General features: G+C 41.0%; 1 protein-coding gene across 1 annotated transcript in view; it reads left to right on the forward strand.

The window, feature by feature from the left end:
• The window catches only part of LOC121189653 (serine/threonine-protein kinase 32C-like), a 63,639-nt gene that overhangs the window by 17,401 nt on the left and 24,150 nt on the right, over window positions 1-22,088 (forward strand). The window contains exons 2-3 of the mRNA XM_041050000.1: window positions 3,319-3,374; window positions 20,173-20,324. Coding sequence (XP_040905934.1) covers window positions 3,319-3,374; window positions 20,173-20,324 — 208 coding nt within the window. The remainder of the gene's footprint in view (window positions 1-3,318; window positions 3,375-20,172; window positions 20,325-22,088) is intronic.

Here is a 22,088-nt window from a genome sequence, read left to right on the forward strand (position 1 = left end):
GACACTATAAAGTTCATATTTCCATAATTTTAAGATGATGGAGCGAGTGTTTCTCTTCACATTTCTGCCTGAAGCTGCATTTATGATAAGTTTGTCTGCAGGCTGATGGACCTCAGTGGTAAACAGAAATTTTTCAGATAGAGCCTGTTGAACTGTGATCAGATGCATGACTTCAGTCGCTGGTTTGGCTGGTGGAACAATAACTCACGCAGCTCATTATTTTTAATTAGCCCTGCCTTTTCAGTTTTGTGACTAACGACTTTGCACATCCCTTGCTGGTGGTCCCCACTGGCCACCAGCACATAACACCAGCTCATACTGACTTGAAACCAGAGTGCTAGAGTTAAAAATAAAATTTAGCTAGGCCATCACATTGATACTGCACCCTCTTTACAAATGCATTCAGAATATTTCATCATTTAACATGCAGTTTACGTTATAAACCATCATCAGGCTTGTAAGCTTGCTACCCACCTGTGACAAAAGTTTCCAAACAGAGTTGGATCATGAGGTATTTAAGCAACATCCAATGAAAACCCAATTAGCTGTTGTACTGAGTGACAGTGCTGTCATATCTGTTAGTGAGCTGGTTGTATGGACATGTCTGCCTGAGTTTCAGACACGGGTTTCAAGCTGCTCAACAGAACCAGCATAACTTAATGTTGACAGGGAAGCCGGAGGGAAATACATCATTATTCTCATCTGGTGAGGACCCAAAACCATGAGTCTATGAACTCACCATGCTGTAAATACATTTTTTTCACATTTCCCTTTATCCCTTTTAATACCACATGGAGAGCTATGTTCATGCTACAGTGTCTCTGTGTGGCAGCACCAGGGTGCAGTCAGAGCCATGCCATATGAGGGGATTAGTGCAAAAGACTGAGAGGGGAGAATCCACACTGGATTAGTCTATCTCCCACACAAACCACGCAGACCACACCCCGTGTCTTTTGTCTGCAAGTAACTAGCATCGTGGGCTTTACCCCCTGATTCAGCACTGGGGTGCATAGGTCAGCTGGCAGTGGGTCTGCCTGGAGGAGCCCAGCATGTGCTTTCTTCTTTCATGATCAGTCCTTGTCTACACGGACAGGGAGCTGAGCAGATCAGATGTGAGCTTCAGAAGGTGACTGACTTTTAAGGAGGAGCCGGATGAGTTAGCGCCATGCCTGCTGTGCTCACATCTGCCTGGGGCACTGCTACACACACACACACACACACACACACAGAGAGAACAGAGGCACGTCTCAATCAGTAGCACAAATGACCAGGAGGAGGTCGGTCAGTGGAAGCCCCTCAGCTCCACATTCCCACATTATAGTACGAGTAGTCCATAGTAACACGGTAACTGATTTCATTGGCTTAAATCAGTAACAATGCATTCTCAAAAAAACCCTTTCAATAGAAGTCTAAACCTTTTATATACAAGGGGAGAGAAAATATTAGAAACACATAACCACCACCGCAGTTTTAATTATAACTTACTCAAAGTGTCTTAACAAGCTGTAACAAATGGAAGTGTAAGCCAGCAACCGACTATAATGCCAACTGTCGCTGGTGAGTTTACTCAGCTGTAGCTAACTGCAGTTACTTCTGTGAGTTGGACAAGAACAGTAGAAAAATATCTTGGATGGTGGTTGAAATACATGTATGCATTGCTACAATTCACAACAATGGTTTTGTCAAATAAGAATCACTATGCTGTCTAATTTTGATGTTCAAAGAAAAAGAGAAGTGGGCTACGTCTTTTTTGTTGTGAAAAGACCAGCAAGTATTTTTCTACATAAATAAAATAGGATATTATACGTGCTCTTGACATTGCCACAGCAAAAATAAACCACTATACAATCAAAAAGTATTTATTGCAGGGCTGTTCTATTTGCTGTACATTATTCAAGGTTTTTTTTCTCTCTCACTGAAACTAATTCCTCTTTATAAGCCTTCAGACTGTTCCTCACCCCTCCCATCCAGCCACCCTCCCTCCCTCAGGACTTACTTTAAACTTTATACCACACACAGGACAGTTCTATCAATCAGCAGAACTTCTACTGAAGAAGGCAATGAGCCAAAACATCTAACTGTGCCATTACACTAACTGATAGAACAACATAAAATAAGATGAGCGATTGCAGTGCCATGAGCTGGCTGTTTTTCTGAAACGAGACTCGACTGCCTGTGCCTGATCACCAGATAACCCTGTATTCCAAATTAAGCATTTCATTTAGAGATTTTTTTTATTTCTTCTTTTTCATTTTCACAAATTTAAGCATGCAATAGCTAATCTCCATAATAATTTTAGTGTCTTTCTTAAAAGTGTACAATTTACTGGGACATAGCTCAAACTCATTTTAATCATTTTCTGTGTGCTCGATGTTTTTATGCTTTGTTTTTATAAAGTTCTGATGTTAAGACAGAATGTAGAAAGTTTTTCAAAGTGTAATGTCATGAAAATATCTTTTAAGTTCAAAGTGCAGTAATATATTTTTGATTTTGAGTTTTGGCACAACAGTGACTATCAGGTACAAGTGCTGACTTTGGGCTTGGCTCTTGGCTTGAGAGTGTTCTGATCTGTATTTGGTGAGCAGTGTAGGGCTATCGGTGTTCCAGTCAGCTTCAGCTGTACTTTGTGTTTAGTGTTAATTAGAAAATGTTAGTATGCTAAACCAACATGGTGAAGTTACACATTATATATTTACATTATAAACGTCATACATTTACATCAGCACGTCAGCTTTGTCATTGTGAGCATGTCAACATGCTGCTGTCAGCATTTGTGTCTTAGTGTAGCTCCACTGAACATGGCAATAAGCTCTCTGTCTTGTTATTTCGGAGTATGCAGGAGGGAGCGCAGTGACTTTAGACCTACAGACAAGACAAACAAGGGTTTTTTGAGGCCAAACTAAAGACCAGACTAAAATCAGAAGCAAAGCTAAGATGGTTGTGTAGTACAGGCTCGGCAGAGCATCAGCAGGGAATTGTCTGCTGTTGTGTGTGGGTCGTAGACTTCAGCCTGTTATTGATTGCAAAGGATTTGCAACTAACCATTAGATGTGATGACTTCATGTTAACTCGTTCAATTGAGGGCGACTAAACAAAGGGCCGCGGTACCTTCACAGATTCATGCTGAAAGTCAGAACCTTTACCTCACAGTCATTATTTCAATTTAAATCAGATGTGCTGCAGTACAGACCTGGAACAACAGCAAATGTGTCACTGTGCTCAAACTTTACGGTTGCACGACATGTCGACTTCCTTGTCCTGAAACATAGCAGAAGTCATTCTGACAGTTTCTTTCTCTCTCCCTCCTTTTCTTCACAGTGAACTTTGACCACTTCCAGATATTGCGGGCCATCGGGAAAGGGAGCTTTGGAAAGGTAATTTAACCTCCATTTTCCATTCAGTGGGTGTGTGTATTCTGTACCTTCAATTACCCAGCACAGTAATTATCTCTGCTGAAGAATCAGAGAAGGCCAGGCAGAATGGGCTGTGAGAGATGGCACTTTAGCTCCCATCATATTATGGTGCTGAAAGGATAAATAATTTTTCTATTTTAATAATAGTGATAAATATAGCTTATGTAATTGTTTCTATGAAGTGACTTTGAGAAGAGCCAATTTACTTTTCATCTCATACCGGTGAACCTGTTGGGAGTTTTGACCCCACGTCTCCATTTAATTACAGAGCAGCACAATACTGTGACTGCATTCGTCATTATGCTCAGTGGCTGGGCTGAATGCAGCAGGGGACGACAACTTGGCGTGTGTGTGTGTGTGCGTGCGTGCGTTCACGTGCGTGTGTGTGTGTGTGTGTGTGTGTGTGTGTGTGTGTGTGTGTGTGTGTGACCAGGGTTCTTTTCAACCTTGTCTCAGGTGCCAATATCATCATTGGTGACCATTGTTGATAAAACAGACATTTTGGATTAACTTGTGGGCCATTTGTTAGTTGAAGAACTCCTTTGTGTTCATAATGAATTCAGGGTGTGTGTGTGTGTGTGTGTGTGTGTGTGTGTGTGTGTGTGTGTGTGTGTGTGTGTGTGTGTGTGTGTGTGTGTGTGTGTGTGTGTGTGTGTGTGTGTGTGTGTGTGTGTGTGTGTGTGTGTGAGTGTGTGTGTGTTGACACACAATTGGGCTCTTGAGATTGGAATAGTTTATCTTCATTTTGAATCCCAAATATCACGGCTAATATTTGTTCATTATACTCATGTCTGTGCACGCCTTTGCAAATTCTCTCTGCTTTGCTCTTCTCAAAACACAATCTTTTTTCAAAAACATGTCCCTCCGTTATATGGAAAGTCATTGCCCAATGCTGAATACATTACCATGTGAATTTATGTTAATTTTTACTTATTGCTTTGTTCCCTCAAGCTGCTGTCACTTCCCTGATACTGAAGGGAATCTGCAGTAAGCAGGGAAATAAACTGCGTTCACACCGAACTTCAGAGACTGAAGCAAGACAACCCAGATGTTTTGAATACTGATCTACACTCAGTCCAGTTTAGTTTTTGGGGTTTTTTGTTTTGTTTTTTTGAAGAAATACCAAATGTAAATTCATGTGCACACGTGATTTTGGAAAAAAGACATGAATGTGAGAGTTAAACTTTAATGGAAAGGTGTTATTTCTTTGTGGACCCTCTCTTCTGCATTGGTCAAGAGAAGCCAACTGCTTCATCCAAGAAGCAGAGGAAATAGAAATAGTCCTTGTCTGAGACCATTTAGGTCATATCTGTAACACAGTCATGTTCGCACACACTTTTATGTGGACACGTGCGTGCACATACAGACAAACTGCACTCACATAGTCAGACAGATGCTCAGAGAGACGTCCTGATGAAATTTGTCCTTGTCGGAGGTCATATTGTCTGTGTTATGTGGCCCTCTGTGGCCTCACTCCGTGTTCCTGCTGGTTCAGAATACTTAAACAGCATGAGTCTATAGCTTCCCACAGAACTCACTGAAGCCTGTTGGTATTTATGTGAGCGGAGATGTAGCTGGAAATAAATAAGATGGATAAACCACTGACCTCTAGTTGGCATTCATTTCAAGACAAAACAAACTATAATTTTATATTTGATTATAATGATTTATAGTAGTCTAAAATAAACCACTTTAAAAAATAAAACCACAGCATAAAGATAATGATGTGTGTGAGAAATGTAAAGAACGAAGCACAGAGTCAGACACAAACAGAGACAGAGATATTTATCTCACTGTGTAGCCTTGTGACACATGATCTGTATATTCCAGCTTTGTAGGTGCTCCAAGAAGATGGGTTGTTTGGTGTGCAGCACTGTAGATATGTGTGTGTGTGTGTGTGTGTGTGTGTGTGTGTGTGTGTGTGTGTGTGTGTGTGTGTGTGTGTGTGTGTGTGTCTGTGTCTGTGTCTGTGTCTGTGGCAGTGTGCATTTGTGAAAGTGAGAGAATGTATGCTGTGGGACTCGTTCCCACACAGTGGGGAGTCGTGAGGTAGGTTGGAGCTGAGAAAGGGGAGGCTGTCAGAGGGGAATCAGAGGAAACCTCCTTTTCAGAAAGCTATCTGCAAACATGGCTACCACTGGTTTCACTTGCTCCTCCATTGCTCTGTCTTTCTCTTTCTTCTTTTTAATATACACGAAGTATTAGAGTTGGTATCTTTCCCTCCCTTTCTTCTTGCGGTCACACAAAACCTTCACGAGATGCATTTCACCTGTTTGAACTACTCGAACTAGATTGGCTGTTGTGATAGGCTTTATTCAGATTTCTCTCTCTCTCTCTCTCTCTCTCTCTCTCTCTCTCTCTCTCTCTCTCTCTCTCTCTCTCTCTCTCTCTTTCCCCTTGTCTTGGAGCAGATCATCCCTCCGTTTCTCTCTCTATCCCCCTCTGCTCCTCTCACAATTCAATTCAAGTGTGTTTTATGGGCAAAGCAGTAAAGAAACCTGTGTTGGCAAAGCAATATAGTATTATGAAAAATAAAATATGGCATTAATATTTTTTAAATTCCCTCTCTAAGCGCAGTCTGTCTTTACCTCTCTCTCTGATGTTTTGGAGCATCTGTCCTGTTCTAGGTGGGGGTGATGAGTGATGGTAGGTAGGTGTGATTATTTCCACAGCAGTGGAGGATATAGCTCATTTGTAACATGACTGCTAGAGGGCTGGATGGCCATATACGGCACCACAGTAAGGGTAATTGCCTGCTCCCCTGTTGCTCTCTCACTCCTCCTCTACCTTTTCCCCGTGAGCCTCACACTTTTGCCCCCCTTTGTCACTCCATCTTCTCATCTCAGGCTGCACATGAGACTGCTGTTTCTGCCACAGGGCTCATTAAGGCCTGTGCTTTGAGAGCTCGAGGGGGGAAATGACACTCACGGGGGACATGACAGTCATTGGCTCTGACAGGAGTTTAGTGACAGCTCCTTAATGCCAACAGTCAGATGGACAGGTAAACATCTAAACAGAGACAGGAGACCACAAAGGGAGGCGGATGGAGAGAGACAAGGAAGGTCAGAGGTAGAGCCAGAGCACAGCTGGTGGTTTCTACTTCCTCATACCCTGTGCCACGCACACACACACTTCAGCGGGAATAAACCCTCATTAGGACCAAATGTGATAGACGCAGAAACGTAGACGAACAGAGACAGGCACTGGAAATAAGTGCAACTGGAAGGCTGTGACACCTTCATCATATCGGGGAAGGCTGCAGCATCAGTGGAAAGGTCAGGAGATGATGAATCCTTTGTTAGCGTTTTCTCTCTCCGTTCGCCCTGCAGGGCTCCCAGGCAGCACACTGAGACTTCTCCTGCCTCTAAAGAGTGACAGCCTCATCTGGATCATAAAGATTTCTCCCTCGTCTTTACCTTCCAGCCGCAGGTGTGAGGCGCTTAGATGAGAGTTGGTTTTGCAGAGAGCAGTTCTGCAGCACAGCACAGCCGCAGTGTAGCCCTCAGCAGCCTATTAGCCCAGAAATGTATGCTCTTCCATTACACTGCACCTCTATTGGTTTCACAGTACAAAGCTCCACTGCATAGTCACTAAAGGAAGAAGGGGCCATATGGACAAAATAGCTTCAGGACTAGAAAAGCTGTTTGTGCACAACATCCAGGGAGCTCAGAAATCTTGAAATACCCCATGTTTATTTGTTTTCTTTTCATTTTATGACTTTACCCATCTATATATTTTGTTGATAAAATGGCTGGACAAATTTAGATTCCAGAAAAAAAAAAATAGGACATTTGGAGGCGTTAATATTAAAATTCCTGCCAACAAAATATACATGGTAGAAAATGAGAATGGCAGCAATGCTGTGAGCCAGAAAGCTGTCAAGACCTCTAAAATCTTTCACCACATCTTATTTCATCATTGTCCAAGTATGCCAAAGCTGGTCTTTGTACAAACTGCACACTTTAATGAGAAGCATTTCCACTAATAATCTGGTTAAACTCTTCCTTGTATTCATTTTCATTCCAAGCATTCCTCTCCAGAGAATACCAGAACTCTCAGTATTCACATGTACTGTATTATTATTTAACTTTACCGCCTGTGTTGGCCAGAAACAGGGGAGAGAGTTTTGTTCCACCCACCTCCACATTTTTGATATCTGTGAGCTCCATGGAGAATGAATTGCAAAACTGTGACAGGATCCAGCATTTTGCTTAGGATAAGGTTACATTTTCTGATTAAAATCTGATAGAGTGCGATGATAAAAATGACTCTCATTTGGCTTTAAAAGTTCAGATAAGAATTTCATCAGCCCACAAACTTAGTGTCCTTTCATCCTCAGTGCAGCCGCCGCAGGCAGGACATCGGGATGGATGAGAGACTTTAAGACATTTGTTTTTGTAAGATAGAATAAATTGACATTTTAGGAAGCATTAATCATCAATAAAAAGGAATGAAATGTGCGATAGCAGCCTCCCATGAACGGAGGTTGTCTAACCATAGGTTACCTAACTTGACACAAGCAGTGTCTGTGGCGTTATGGTAAGAACAAAACTCTATGAGTCCAAAACCAAATTCCCAAAAGCAAAGAGGTCACTTGCTGCCAAGCTAACTACCTATAGTAATGTATGTCGCCATAAGGAATATATTTAAGGGTCTTTTCTCATTTCAATACGAGGCTGCCACCATTGTCACTGTAAGCTGCCAAAGGGCTGTGGGAGAACAGAAGGCTTGACAGCAAGAGGACAAGGTTTAAGAGTCAATCTATCAGTTGTGTAAGCTAAAGTGCTCAAACATTTGACAGAGCAAATATAGGTATGTCAGTTTTGTGGCTGGTCCCACAGGGGTATGAAGTGTGAACTGAGTGACATTCACTTTAACAGAGAGCTCAGGGAATGAGACTTCCAAACAGGAGAAGGACTAGGGCTGCAAGCTGTCAGACGCAGGAAATAAAATACCATGTCCAGTCCCTGTAGTTAACAAGACTGGTATCAAGCTAACAGGCAGGATGTCAATCATTGTAATGGTCAGTTTTTTCCCTCACAGAATTTATATTAAGCCTTAATTTTAAAAGAAGACGTGTTATATTGTACAGTTCCTGTCAGGTCATGGCACCCAGCATGCATTTCCATCATAATGATATAGAACAAGATATCAGATAACAGCTTTCCAAATTCTATCATGCTGATGAATATGGATGAGATATTCCACCTTTAATGAAACATGCTCTTAAACCTCGAACATCTTCAGTAAACCTGAAGAGAATATACTCAAGATAAGCCTTTAGGCTCTCTGTGTGCATATTTAGTCTTCTTTACATTCTGTGATGCATGTAATCCTCATTATTCTGGCCTTATATTTTCCCACCTTCACACATGAGTGGCTTCAGAGTTTTTCTGTGTATTTAAATTGGTGGTAAGCGCAGACTCGAGGCAAGCTTGTTTATACATTCGTGCTTTGAGAGCAATTTCCTGCCATTTGGTGTCTTTGCCCAGAGGGCAATTTGGAATTTTTATATCAGTTGAATCTTGTGTACTTAAGTCTTTCTTTTGTTGTTAGACATTCAACACGATATTTAGAAGTATGCTGTGCTCTCCCTTTTCCCTCTGAGGAAGATCTTTGGGTTTAATGCAAACCCGATGCACTGGATCGGTTTTGGGCCTGTTATTGATCGTATTAAATTGATTGGGTATCAGCCATGACGTGACCTAGCTGCATTAAAATTCAGTATTTAAGGTTCACGCTTTGTAAAATTGGGGAAAAGAGAGCCCTGGTATCTGATTGGTACTCAGTATTAGCAGATGCTCAGAGTTGGGGTGTCTGAATAAGTCCTGGGAGGGAAAGAGTCACATTGGTGCCTCCCTGTTATTAGTCTTTTAGTTAGTTAACATGGAGCCATTACTCAGACTGCTTTGGCGTTTCCCTTTGTTACACCAAATCCCTGTGTAATTTTCAGTGATTGTCAGAGACTGAAGCACTCACTGGCTATCAGAGTGATGTGTGTTTGTGTGTGCAGGTGTATGTGAAGCCTTGATTAAAAGTGTCATCCTATATTGTAAAGTCATTTGTATTTGTCTGTACTTGAGATGATTCCCACAAAAACACCTCCCTTTTCTCAGTCTCAGAGAAGTCTGATCCATGACTGTGCTTATTAATGGTCATGCCCGCCATAATAGTGCATCCTGGAGCTGTGCAAATGGATGGCCAAGCTCAGTAAACACTTTCATTTCCTGCAGGCTGACAGCAGCCGCTGTGGAGCAGAAGACATCCAGTGGAATGAACCAAATGAAAGAGCAAATTATTCCTTCTTCTCCCTGGATGACATGTTCATCAGACCCTGAAAGTGTGTTTGCCTCGCCTGCCCCTCTCAAAGCACTCCTGCTCAAATGCAACATTTGCGAGCGTGTGCGTGCGAGCGAGCGAGCGCGTGTTTTTCATTCGCTGCTCACTGATGATGAGTGTTAAACCATTGTACCGACAACAAACACAAGATGAAACTTAATCTGAGGGAATGATGGATGTCAGCACTTAATGTACAGTATATTTCCGCTAAACTTAAGAGGAGAAACACAAGACGCTCTCTCCCTCTCCCCTCCTCCCTCACCTCAGGCAGTGGTCTTCTATCTGTTCGTGTTTCCCCACGTGTCTCAGTCAGAGGCTTCTGGCCGACTTGGCACTTACCTGACCTAGAAAACAGAAAATCCTCAGCTTCCTGACTGAGTCCACTAAATTTAACACCCAACCTTTTTCTCCTCTCTGCAATCCTTGTTGTCCCAGGAGCTTTAGACCTTCTGACAACAATTGATAGGACTGCTAACTATAGCAGAACAGTGGAGGGGCTGAGGAGGAGGGGGAGGAGGAGGAGGAAGGCGGATTGTAAAGGTAAACAACATGCAGCCATCCCTGGGATTTAACAGTGATGCTTTGCTTTGAAGCACGACATGAAAGAGCTTTTTTTGTGTCCAAGTGATATGTTCAGCTAATAAGCATTTAATAAGTGCATGTGTTCAAGGAGCCCATAACACTGAGATTAACCAGAGGGAGCTCTGGGTAGACAGAGAAGAGCTGGAGGCTGAGGCTGAAGTCTGGGCTGCAGACCTAGATTCCTTCTTTTTTTTTTTTTTTAAACATATGAAAGATTTAGAGCAGCAGAAGGGGAATTTGGACTTTTATTTTTATTTGTTATGAATCACCTGCTTAGATGCCAGGCACACAAGGACAGAGAGAGCGATTACAGGTCACCTACTCTGACACATTATAGGAAATGCGATATCAAAACACGAGCTGATACTCCATGAAGGTAGTCAGGTGGTAAGAGAGTCTGCGCCAAGACCTTGTGTCAACCTTTAGGTCTCAAAATCATTGTCCAGTTGTGACTAAGGATTGTTGTACTGTAAATACTTGTGTATAGATTATACTATTATACTGTACATATATTTTTAGCGGCTTTTAACAAACACCACCAAACATTTCCCAGAAGCCCTAGACGTTCACAAGCTAAACGTCACGGCTGGACAGAAAAGGCAAGTCCATGAGCTAGGGAGTTGTTATATTGCTAAGGTGTGGTTATATTTGAGGGTATGATTTACTTACTTTGTACTTTCAGAAGATATTTAAATACAATCAAACTTTGAGGTAGAAAATCGTGACGAATGTCAATATGATGACTAAACAAGTGAGAGTCAAATAAACTATATCATGATAACGGACCAAAACCCATGCAAAGTGCTGTCTCATATAACAATAATGTATTAGGATGTCATCCAGCTCTCGTATTAGATACCATAAATCATCTTGTAATGCCTCTAGAAGTCATTATGAGCCCCTGGGGGTGCCGGTGCCAAGGTTTAAAACCACTGCAATACTTTAGCTTCAGTTGCTATTCTGTGTCATATCAGCAACCTTCAACAAGACATTAAAGTCTGACTAGGTCATTATGGGATATTCACCCTAACTGTGAGATAAATGTCTAAAGTATGTATGTAGTATATCATAAAAGCCATGAGTGAGACTGTAGTGGTGCGTAAGATTTAATATCTCCTCTGTGATAGATGAAAGACATTATTAAAGGATAGTAATGAACTTCCTAGTTTCCTATTTTGAGCGTAGTTTGAGGCTCTTGCCTTTAGGCCTGTCAGTCTTACTCTGCTCCAATATTTTCCACACGTCTTAACTCTGGCAGCACGGTACTCAATTGTTAGGTATCTCTCAGTTAATAAAAGGATATTGAAGGAGCTGTTCGGCTTGAACTTGGCTTTTTAATACCACAGAACTTATTTCTTTATTAGGAGTTTCAGTGCTTCAAAACCAGATAAAATTTTAATGGAACCAAGGGAGAAAGCACCTCTTGGGTTTAATTAAGCTAAGCAAAGGAATTATCTGTTTAACCTCATAATTGGTATTCTTTTGACATACTGGTACTCTTTCAAAAACAATTCTACCCCAACTAAATAGGATTCAGTTAAGTCAAGAGGGTGAATTTTTTTTTTTTTATTGTAACTCTTTCAATGCTCGGTGGAATCATTATCCAGTGACCTCCCAAATTAACATCATCCGCCCATCAGCAACCGGGTAAAAAGGCTGAACTTAGAGCTGGACAGAGCGTCTCTGTGGAATATATAATTAGTCTCATGATCTGCACTAGATGGGTCAGACTCACAGATAGGTCACTTTGAGTCTCAGTGGAATTTTTCCAGCAAATTTAGAAAGACTCGTGTTTTACAGAAAGGAATTGAAAAATCTGTTGTAGTGTGAGATATTATATATCATGCTTTCATATATATTTGAAAACTTTTTGACTCTGCAATGTTGTTTCAGCAACAACAAGGCTCTGACTCACTGAGTCATTTTGTGTACTTTCACATTATTTGTCACATCTCAGCCTTGTTTACTTACACTACAACATTATACATAGTCCTTATTATTAACAGGCTAATTAATCAACATTCTATTGTCAGTAAAACATAGATTTCATTTGGTCAGCATTTTCACTTCATATATAAATCAGATTGAAGTTATTAGTAATAATCTGCATCTTTGCATTGTGTATCAATTACAGCATCTTAGCCTTTCAGTGGTCTGTATGCAATCTGCATGGTTTACAGTGCAGTCTCTGATGGTCTGTTGAATATGAAATACTGAATTATTAATTACTGTTGCCTTTTTTAATGGATTACTGCAGCTTTTAAATCAGAGTTTACAAGTAGCTGCTCCCATCACAAGCCATGGAAGACCCAGCACTGTTATTCAGTAATTGCTGTTCATATTGCCTCATTAGGGATCCTCAAAAGTTTTTAGAACATATGGGTGAATAACTGTGGTGGCTTTATTTAGAATGGTGGATGTTTTAATGTGTTGTTCAATTGCAGGAACGTGTCTCTCTGCCTGCCAGGCGCCCCTGGCTGACCCTATGGAGATTAACTCCAGGAAACAGCCCGCTGAGCTCCTCGTTATTGGTGCCGTTCTCCTTTCTTAGCACTGATTAAATAATGATTGTGCTGCACAAAAAAAACAAAGTTAGTTTCACGCTTCAGAGCTCAAAACTATTAAAAGTGAGCATCGGAGCTGTTGTGATGCAAAGGAAGGTTTCCTTGGGCGCCTGTCTTTGAGGATGAGACAGACAGGTGCTCTCATCTGTTGCCTTCCTTCAGGTGCATCATCCTTGCCTTTGAATACCTCCACATCAAATGACTCTGCACTTCTAACACTGTCCACAGAGAAATCGATAGGTCCTGCCTTTACATTTACTCTGTGTGTATGTGTGTGTGTGTGTGTGTGCGCCTGTCTGACCACCTCTAAAAAGCTCTCTTTAGGAGAGATAAGCAGGTGCTATGTGCAGCTGGTGGTCAGAGATTATGGCCAAGATTGTGACAGCATCTCGCCCTGGGCCAGCGCTGTCGTCCTGCCCGCTGCTTGGAGACGTGGATTCTGAAGCCAAGTATAAACCGTGGACACAGCCCATATGAATGGCCTTTTTTCCCTTCACTTGTATTTGCTCATTAACCGCAACACAATTCAGGCTCCCTGTTGCATGGGACTACAGCAGCCTGACAGCTGCAGTGCTGAATTCTCTGTCACCTGGACCGTAACAGTGAGTTTTACTCACAAGCTGTATGTAAATATAGCTGGTCAAAACACTGGTGTACATTCAATGTCCCTCCTCGAACATGGGCCCATTTGAATGCAAATGGTTATACTAAACAAGAGAATACAAGTGAAACCAGCAGCTGATATTCTAAATTCTTCTTATTGTCAACAAGTGCCATAAAAATACAAAAACCAACAATGAATTGACCTTAATGCCAAATATTATGTGTGCATCCAAATCCTGGTTAATCTTATTCCTCTGTAGCATAGAGCTCCCCTGTTAGAACCATTAAAAACACATCAGTGAGCCACACTGTTTTCAGTTGATCCCACATGCACTGTCCTGCTGCCATTAATTCACATTACCCAACCAAATCCACAACTGAACACAAAATGAGAATGTGAGATGTGTGTAGATCAGTGAGGCGACTGTAACCTCACTCAAATGAATATATAAGCAAACATCTCTTCATCATCTCTTTAGTCCTTTTCCTCTGCAATGGTTTAACGGCACTTGACAGCAGAATAAGTGCTACCTGAAATTTTCTTTCTTTCTTTCTTTTTTTTTGGTTTTTTAACTTTGATTGCTGCATATTTCGTTTATTTTGAAGCCAGGTTTTCGGGGGCTTTAAGTTGTCCAGTGGCCAGCACCATGGGTACCTTTCATTGGATGACTCATGCTGGCTCCAGGCTAGAAAATCCAGAGCCCGGTCTGGTAAATGTGCCAGTTTATTAGCCAATTCTTCCCCCAGATGTACGTTCAGCCAGCCAGCCAGCCAGCGGAGAAATTTGGCACCGTCCTCGGACTCGCCCCTAGCTTCCACCCTGCCTGTTCGAAAAACAAAATGACCTTTATCTCTGACAAATATTCAAAGGCAGTGTGAATAGCAGGTGTTCCTAAATTAGAATTTAACAATGAAGTCCTCACCAGCACTGTTATAGTAAGTTGGCTCATGCAGACCATTAGCATTTTGGAGATAATATTACAGAATTAATTAGGGACACTTTAGTGTCCATTACTGCTCGGAGAGAATTGGTCTGAGAAGCCATCGCTTTATTGGTGCCTCAGTCTTAAAGGACACGTCACAGCGATAGAAGGAACCTTCCATCTCAGTCTAGGTGAAAACGTCTCCATTCATATGCAAATAGATTGCAAAACATTCAGCCTCTCACCTCTCACCTCAAAATTGTTACTTTTTTCCCTGCTCCATACAAAACTAGTCTAATGCATTGAATTGCTGATATGCTCCATGAATATATGAATAAATCCTTTTTAAAAGTCATCATTTTACTTCGCTGACCGGCCCATGGGGATTCCAGATAAGACAGGGCTGGTGGGAGATGACTGACAGTGTAATATCTGATTGGTTGAGAAACTCTGGGTTCTACATTCTACACAGCTGCTACAATCATTAGAGTCTCTGTAATAAAGAAAAATCTATAAATAGCTGTGTGTGAGGCAGCGTCAGGCAGCAAAAGAACACAGAGAACGTGGTCAGCAACACTGAAAACCAGACAATCAGGAAAACATAATGACATAATGTTGAACATAATTCAAAACAGAGTAATGAGATGTTTCAGCTCTAAAAATTCACCTGTTGGCTTGATGTTGCTTTGAAATCAGCTGCCTTCCTCATCTCTTTCTCTCTCTGCCTCTGTCAGCTCTCTTTGGCGTTACTGCAATCGGTGTGCAACACCGGTTCATGTATAAAGCTAATCCTGGGTGACCACAGTCAACAATTAGTCTTTTACAGTGCTAAGCAACAAGCTTAGAGCTCCAAGGTATCTAATCCTGAATGATTAAGTCAGTAATATACAGTCTCACCAGCGTCGGCAGGAATAAAAAAAAAAAATTCCGAAAATTCTCTCATTTTAATATGGTTAAGGGTTCAAGCCCCGTCAATCAGTTACAAACTCTGTTTCAGATAAGCATGTAAATCAGTCACAGCTTCTGAGCAAAACACCTGCATAAGGATAGAGAACTTACTGAACTGTTCATTCACAAATAAAAACAAAGAAGGTGTAGTGCCCCATCTTAGCTTAATCTTCAAAAGATATTACTGCTACAAGATATTACAAGAGGATGACTTGTTGAGTTGGATCCTGGCAGGCATTCTCACAACAGTAATTATAAGAATAGCAGCAACAGCAGCAGCAGCAATAAGAGTCGTAATAATTATTTTTACTTGGTCCAGAGGGGCACATCAACCCAAAAAAAGGGCACAGGGGCAGCAGCTTGAGCTGCTAGAGCCACCATACAGTGCAGATCCCTGCATTTGAATGAAGCCACATGAAAAATTCAAAGGATAAGAAAGAAGGAAGCTCAAGGATGATGTCTAATGAATACTGCTACTGAGAACATGCACACATGCATGTACTTTACATTATTATTAACAGTTTCTAAACAGAAGATTATAGCTTGGCCAAGGTTTGAAGCTCACTGAAAATAACTAATTCAAACACCGTGAAGATTTCCCTTTTTACTTTTTTTTTTTTTTTACGTTGCATTACGCTCATGTAGTAATGGAGTTGTGAGCAGGAAACTTTTTTTTTTTTTTTTTTTAAACACTCTACACTGTGGTGCTTTCAACTTAACAGATCACATTTCTTGGAAAATTGTATTCCGTACCAATAATAGAAAATGTATGTTATATCCACTGAGTGCTGTACCATGAGTGCAGCCATAATTTCCAGTTATTCAAATAAAGTTCTGATTTCCATCTGTCACTCATGGGCCTCATATAGAAACTTCTATCTCATGTTCTCACACAATATGACAATATGTTTCTCATTTGCACAGGACGTAGTATTTGGATGATACATGTAGTGTACACAGTAGATTGTCTTGCAGGTGACTCTCTTGGTTTCTGTATGTAGGATCCTTGTAACCTTTGGCGTGGTTTAGCCATGCATCTTATAGTCTTTGCTCTCAACAGGCCTTCAAGAAAAAAATAGGTCCTGAGCCAGGGAAATGTCAGAGTGTCTCTAAAAATCAACTGCTTCGTGTTCCCACATTATGCTGACATGGAAAACTGCTTTAACATAAATGGGTGAAGTTGCATGTAGGACAGAAGCTTATTTATCTCAGCAGTGAAAGAGGAATGAAAATGAAAAAAAGACCTATTGGATTCTTGTTTGCAGGATTTAAGTGAGTTTATTTAGTCTACCTTCTAGCACAGTGCAGATGGTACAGACTGGCCTGGCTGAGAGCAAAGAGAAACTGGGTCTGTGTTGAGCTCAACGAGGGAGATGGAAAAAGGGAGGGCCTGGAGCTGTGAGCTATCACGCTGAGGGCTAAAAAAAAAAAAAAAAAAGGTCTAAAAGGGAGTTATGGTGTGTGGTTGAACTGATAGGGAGACTTGAAATCCAACAGCAGGACTTTTAGATTTAAATAGGCTAAAAGGAATATATTCTGCTGATATTTCAAATTAAATAGATATCTGATCCAAAAAGACCTTGCGTCATCAGAAGTCAGCATCCTGTAACAGCAAGCTCAGTTTGATTCATCAACTACAAGCAAAACTGATTTCTAGTTGTGCACTGCCAGTCTGAACGTACTTGATGATGTGTGTTTGATTGATACCTTTTTAATCAAAAGGATTGGTACTGAATGTTTGATCATGTTTTTAGCATAAAGTGATGTAAAGAAGTGCTGCAGTAACTCTATGTAGGCCATAGAGTTACATCTTCACACTGACAGATCCTCAATCTGTGTTATGTGTGATTTGTATTTATGACAAATTCATAAAATTAGACAAATGACCCATGCACGATGTATTTGTTCCTTCCTTGCTCTTCTTCTCTGGGTTTAATGGCAGTTTAGGCAACATTTGGCACATTACTGCCACCTACAGTAAACAGTCATTCAGAGTAATGAGTCTGGCTCCACTCATGCTCAGAGGGTTAGTTGTTGAAAAATCATTGTGATTGGCTGCTCCACCCCACACCAAAATGATTTGTTGTTTCACGTTGCCTTTTACACTAGTTTGTGCCAGGTTTTGAAAATCTGTGTTTATCACTAGCACAGTCATTGCTTAGTATTTCCCCATTAGTCCTCGTCCTGAAAGCTTTTCCTGTTTGACTTTAGAAAGGTTGGGCTGTGACAGCTTTTTCAACTAATTCATGGAGCTGTTATTAGCTTGATTATCTAGTTAGCTACAGCTAATAATCTCTGCTGGTGACAGTTGTTATTTCAGCTGGAAAAATGAAAGAGAAGTTGCTTTTGTTGGTTTATGAAAATCAAGAACCCATTCCTTCAAACAGTACTTAGAATTTTTGAGTGTAAAATCTGCCACCTTTATCATAAACCTCATATGTGGAATGAAACAATGCAAAGCTTTACAGGCGTAACTACTGGTGACAATTGATGGAGGAGGAGGAACCGGTCTGATGAATTTTAGCTGTGATGAGCTAATGAAAGTGACAGAAGTAGGGGAACTCTTGGAGCTTGGAGGGGATCCAGACGGAGGGAAGTGAAAAGACAGCCGAGTCAGACCTGGCACTCGTTTGGAGCTCTGTGCTTGAGGGGAAACCATGAGTACAATTAAATCTATGGTGTTTTACACCGTTAATAGATTTCCTCCTGTCACCAGACAGATAATGTCCATTTTAACACTTCATTTAGCTTGGTGCTCATTCTGAACATATTATTTTCCCATATAATCTGTGCTACCAAAGTATTTTCAGCTTTCTTAGTCATCTGTTGTTTTTAATGTGGAGGTAAATTGAATATAGAAGTCAGCTACATTTCAGATTAACTCATTTCAGGATGGTCTCATGGTAGCATGAAAACACGTAATACCATGCATCTGCACAGCTTCACAAACACCCATCTGCATGGAAACAAGGGAGATGTTCTCCTCCTGTTGGCATTTTCTTCTCTCATAAGACTTCGACACTGAACAAATGAGAAAATGACTAGAAGTGAGATGGGTGTTTTTGCGGAGCATCGGGGCCAGAGTGCTGTGTAAAACAGCCATCTGTCTGGCTCAGACTATAATGAGGAGACCTGTGCCTTGGTGGACAATTCGGTCCAGCTACGGCCTTCTGTCTGTAACAGAAACAGCAGGGGGATGTTTAGCTTTTAATGCTTCACAGTGTGGTCAAGTGCTACACTCAGAGCATTGTGGGACACTTTCAAGGGCCAAATCGGCTGTTTAGATGCTGTTCCTGAAGAACTTTGACAGTACACAATGATGTGAATTCTCAGGGTCTGTGTGACAGGATCACATTCACTACTTTTGCGTGCACACAAGGAGCCAGGTTATTGAGAGAAATCAAGTTAAGGAGGAAAATCAGAGACTGCTCCAGCATGCAGGTGGTGGGTAATCAGATTCCACCCCGACCCCCTACTATAGCTTTAAACCAAGGCTGGCATATTAAGTGTATTACATGGATGAGTAACAATGTTTCCTGCTGCACTACTGCCACAGGGGGTGTGAGTGTCTGTGTTAAGTCTTTGTCATGCACACTCACTCTTGTAAAAACCTAGAAAAACACATCCAAGACAAAGAAATCACCTGTTTCCTTTAGAAATCTAAGTGAGTTAATCAGATTTCTCTTGATCTATTTCTCTGATTAAGGAAACCAGGGTTCTTGTTTACATGATACTGAACAAATCGGGTTAAGGAAATAAAGGCTTAACAATATTTTTGTGCATCTTGCTAACCATTTTGCATTTGAAGCTACTGTGAATGTGTGTTTTCCCTCTGGCCCATTTAAGCATTTTACTGACACTGTTGAGCGTTGGTGGAATCCCTGCTCAGCAGTCATGCAAATGAGATCTAACCAGCCTTTGTAGGTTGCTTTAAAGCCACATTAAAGGATAGATTCATATTTTACAATTCATACAATGCTCACATGCCATATGTACTGAATGTTGAGAGAGTTGCTGGTTGCTGGATTTGTTCCTCCTCTCCATACCGGGCAAAGAACAACCACATAGGGCATATGGGTGTATTAAAATATTAAGCGTATCCTAAATCCAAATGTATAACTGTTAACTGTCTCCAAGCAGTTAAAGGATACGTATTTGGTCTTCTAATGAGCGAAGATAGACAAACAACCTAAGAGCTGAATTCCATGTTTGTCTGCAAGACAGGACAGATCCATGATCAGCGTAATGACTGTGGTTTGACAGTAATGTTGCTGTAATGACTCTGACCTCTCTGGAGTCCCATCCTGCTTCTGACCTTTTGCAGCCACTTCCTGACAAAACCACAAAACCTGTGAATAAATAACGAGGCGATTTGTTTGGAAGCGGTTTCTGCCACAAACTTCTGTGTTCGTAAATGAAGTTCATTAGCGCTGCTCAGCGTGTCAGCGTTTCATGCTTCGGTATAGGGTATCTATCCCAACGATCGCATTAATCAACAGCTGAAAGATGCTGTGGGCTGTTTTGAAAACATGTTTTATTTTCATAGCAGCACGGCCGCAGTTGTGCAGCTGAAACTTGTCTTCGACACCTTAGCAGTGATGTAATTCTCTTTTCCTGCCAGTGCAGTTCCACACTTGTATGTGCCCATTTAAGCATGCTTATTTGTTATTTGATAAATTCACATTCAGATTTTGTATTCAAACTGTCCAAACACGTTACTACTACTACTACGTTACATACTACAATGCTTAATTTTATCTCTCTGTCTCTTTCTCTGTTCTCTTATTTTTTTTGCTGCAGGTATGCATTGTGCAAAAGAGGGACACGGAGAAGATGTACGCCATGAAGTACATGAACAAACAGCAGTGCATAGAGAGAGATGAGGTCCGAAACGTCTTTAGAGAGCTTGAGATCCTACAGGAAATTGAACATGTTTTTTTAGTAAATCTCTGGTGACTATCCTATGTTTTTACACTTTCAGTGTGGTCTGCTCTGCCTGTGTCAGTCATCTGCTCTGTCTGTCAATTCATGTTGTGTAGTTACCCAAAGAGATTCTCAATAGAGAAGTGCATGCTCGCTCTAAGATCTGCTGCAGCCCTAAAATAGATGTACTCTTTGTGAATGTTATGTTCCCAGTGTTGCATGCACTTTATTTTCTGCATTTGGCACAGAGTGAAAAAAAGTTTTGTTAGTTTCATTAAGGCTTGAAACAAATCTTCTTCCAGAAACCAACAGCTATTAGCTTAAGAAACAATTTACACAAGAGAGATATTTTGGGATATTAATTTTGACTCTGAGCCCATGAAGCACACATTTGATAATTACTGCGGTTTGAAATGACCTTACTCTTCCCTCGAGTCTGATATGTGGGTGAATGGAGGCTGCTTTCATTATTCAACGCTCATCTCCAAGTGGGAGACATTTCTAAATGTAATTGGGGACCTGGCACGGCATTCACGGCATATTACACAAAGCACTTTGCTCCTCTGTAATTGGTAGAATGATATTGCACGTGCCTATCTTTTTGAAGCAATCGCTGCCAGAATATTTTGTTATTCACGCATTCCATGATGAATTGATTATGTGTAGAGAGTGAGTAGATGATTCCAGACAAAGCCGTGTCCTGGGCTCATTCCCTCTCTAAGCAGTGAATGATTTAAGTTTAATCTACAAGATAGTTTTGCCTGCTAGAGAAGCCACTCTACTAGAACAAACTGAGGGTATTTTAATGAGCGTACAGTAGTAGGCCTGTGTGTGTGTTTTTAGAGTATAATTCCCTGCAGGAGTAAATGGCTGCCAAAGCCTTCTGTGTTCAAGTTTTCCTAGTGTTGCTCTGCTCCCTCTCTCTCAGACTCTACATTATTTCAAATGCTCATTAGTGACAAAGATGCTAAAGTGTATCATTGCGGCTTTGTGGGAATGAGTAGATTCACTCTTTACACCTCCACCTCCTCTCTGTGCTTTCTAAGTCGGCTTCACAGAGATGATCCAAAAAGGGATCTGTCCATCTCACAGGGAGCACAAAGAAAACATGATCTCAGTCAGCTTCCCTCTTATCAAACTTCTAATGGCCCCATATTCAGCAATTAGTCTGAATCTGGATAATCCACATATGCTTGTATGGGGGCCATTATTCCTGACATCTGTGATTCTAAGGCTCATTTACATCTATGAAAAGAACAAGGACAGATAATTCCATAAACATTAAAGGGACAGTTTGCACTAATTGAAAAACCTCTGGTGATATTAAAGCATGGAGAGAGTTTGTGTTTTATTTGCTAAGGATTTGAGATATCTACCTCTGAGATTTTTAGCTTCCACTCTAATGCAGTGGATCTAGTTTAATTTCATCAGTGGTGCTCACAGTAGTGAAAAATGACATAGAAAATTCGACAGAAACCAGTCTTTCAAAGTGACCAGGGCATTATTTCCAGAAAGAAACATTGCTATTGAATTTTTTTTTCTTTTTCTTTTTTTTTTTTTGGAATTGCTTGGACCCAAGTCTAGTTTTTTGTATTTTTTAAATAATGACAGTTGGGATGAACGGACTCCTTAAAGAAGGGAAGATGCCAATGTTTGCTCTTCATCCGAAAGAAAATACCATTGGTGTAATTGCTCGAGCAGCATCATATCCCATCGTACCCTGAATGTTTATATTTTTTGCCAAAGTTATCACTGTGGAAGTGCTATCTTTGGCCCTTTGGATGGATTTCCTA

Source organism: Toxotes jaculatrix, chromosome 11 (assembly GCF_017976425.1).
Source record: "Toxotes jaculatrix isolate fToxJac2 chromosome 11, fToxJac2.pri, whole genome shotgun sequence".
Lineage (NCBI taxonomy): Eukaryota > Metazoa > Chordata > Actinopteri > Toxotidae > Toxotes > Toxotes jaculatrix.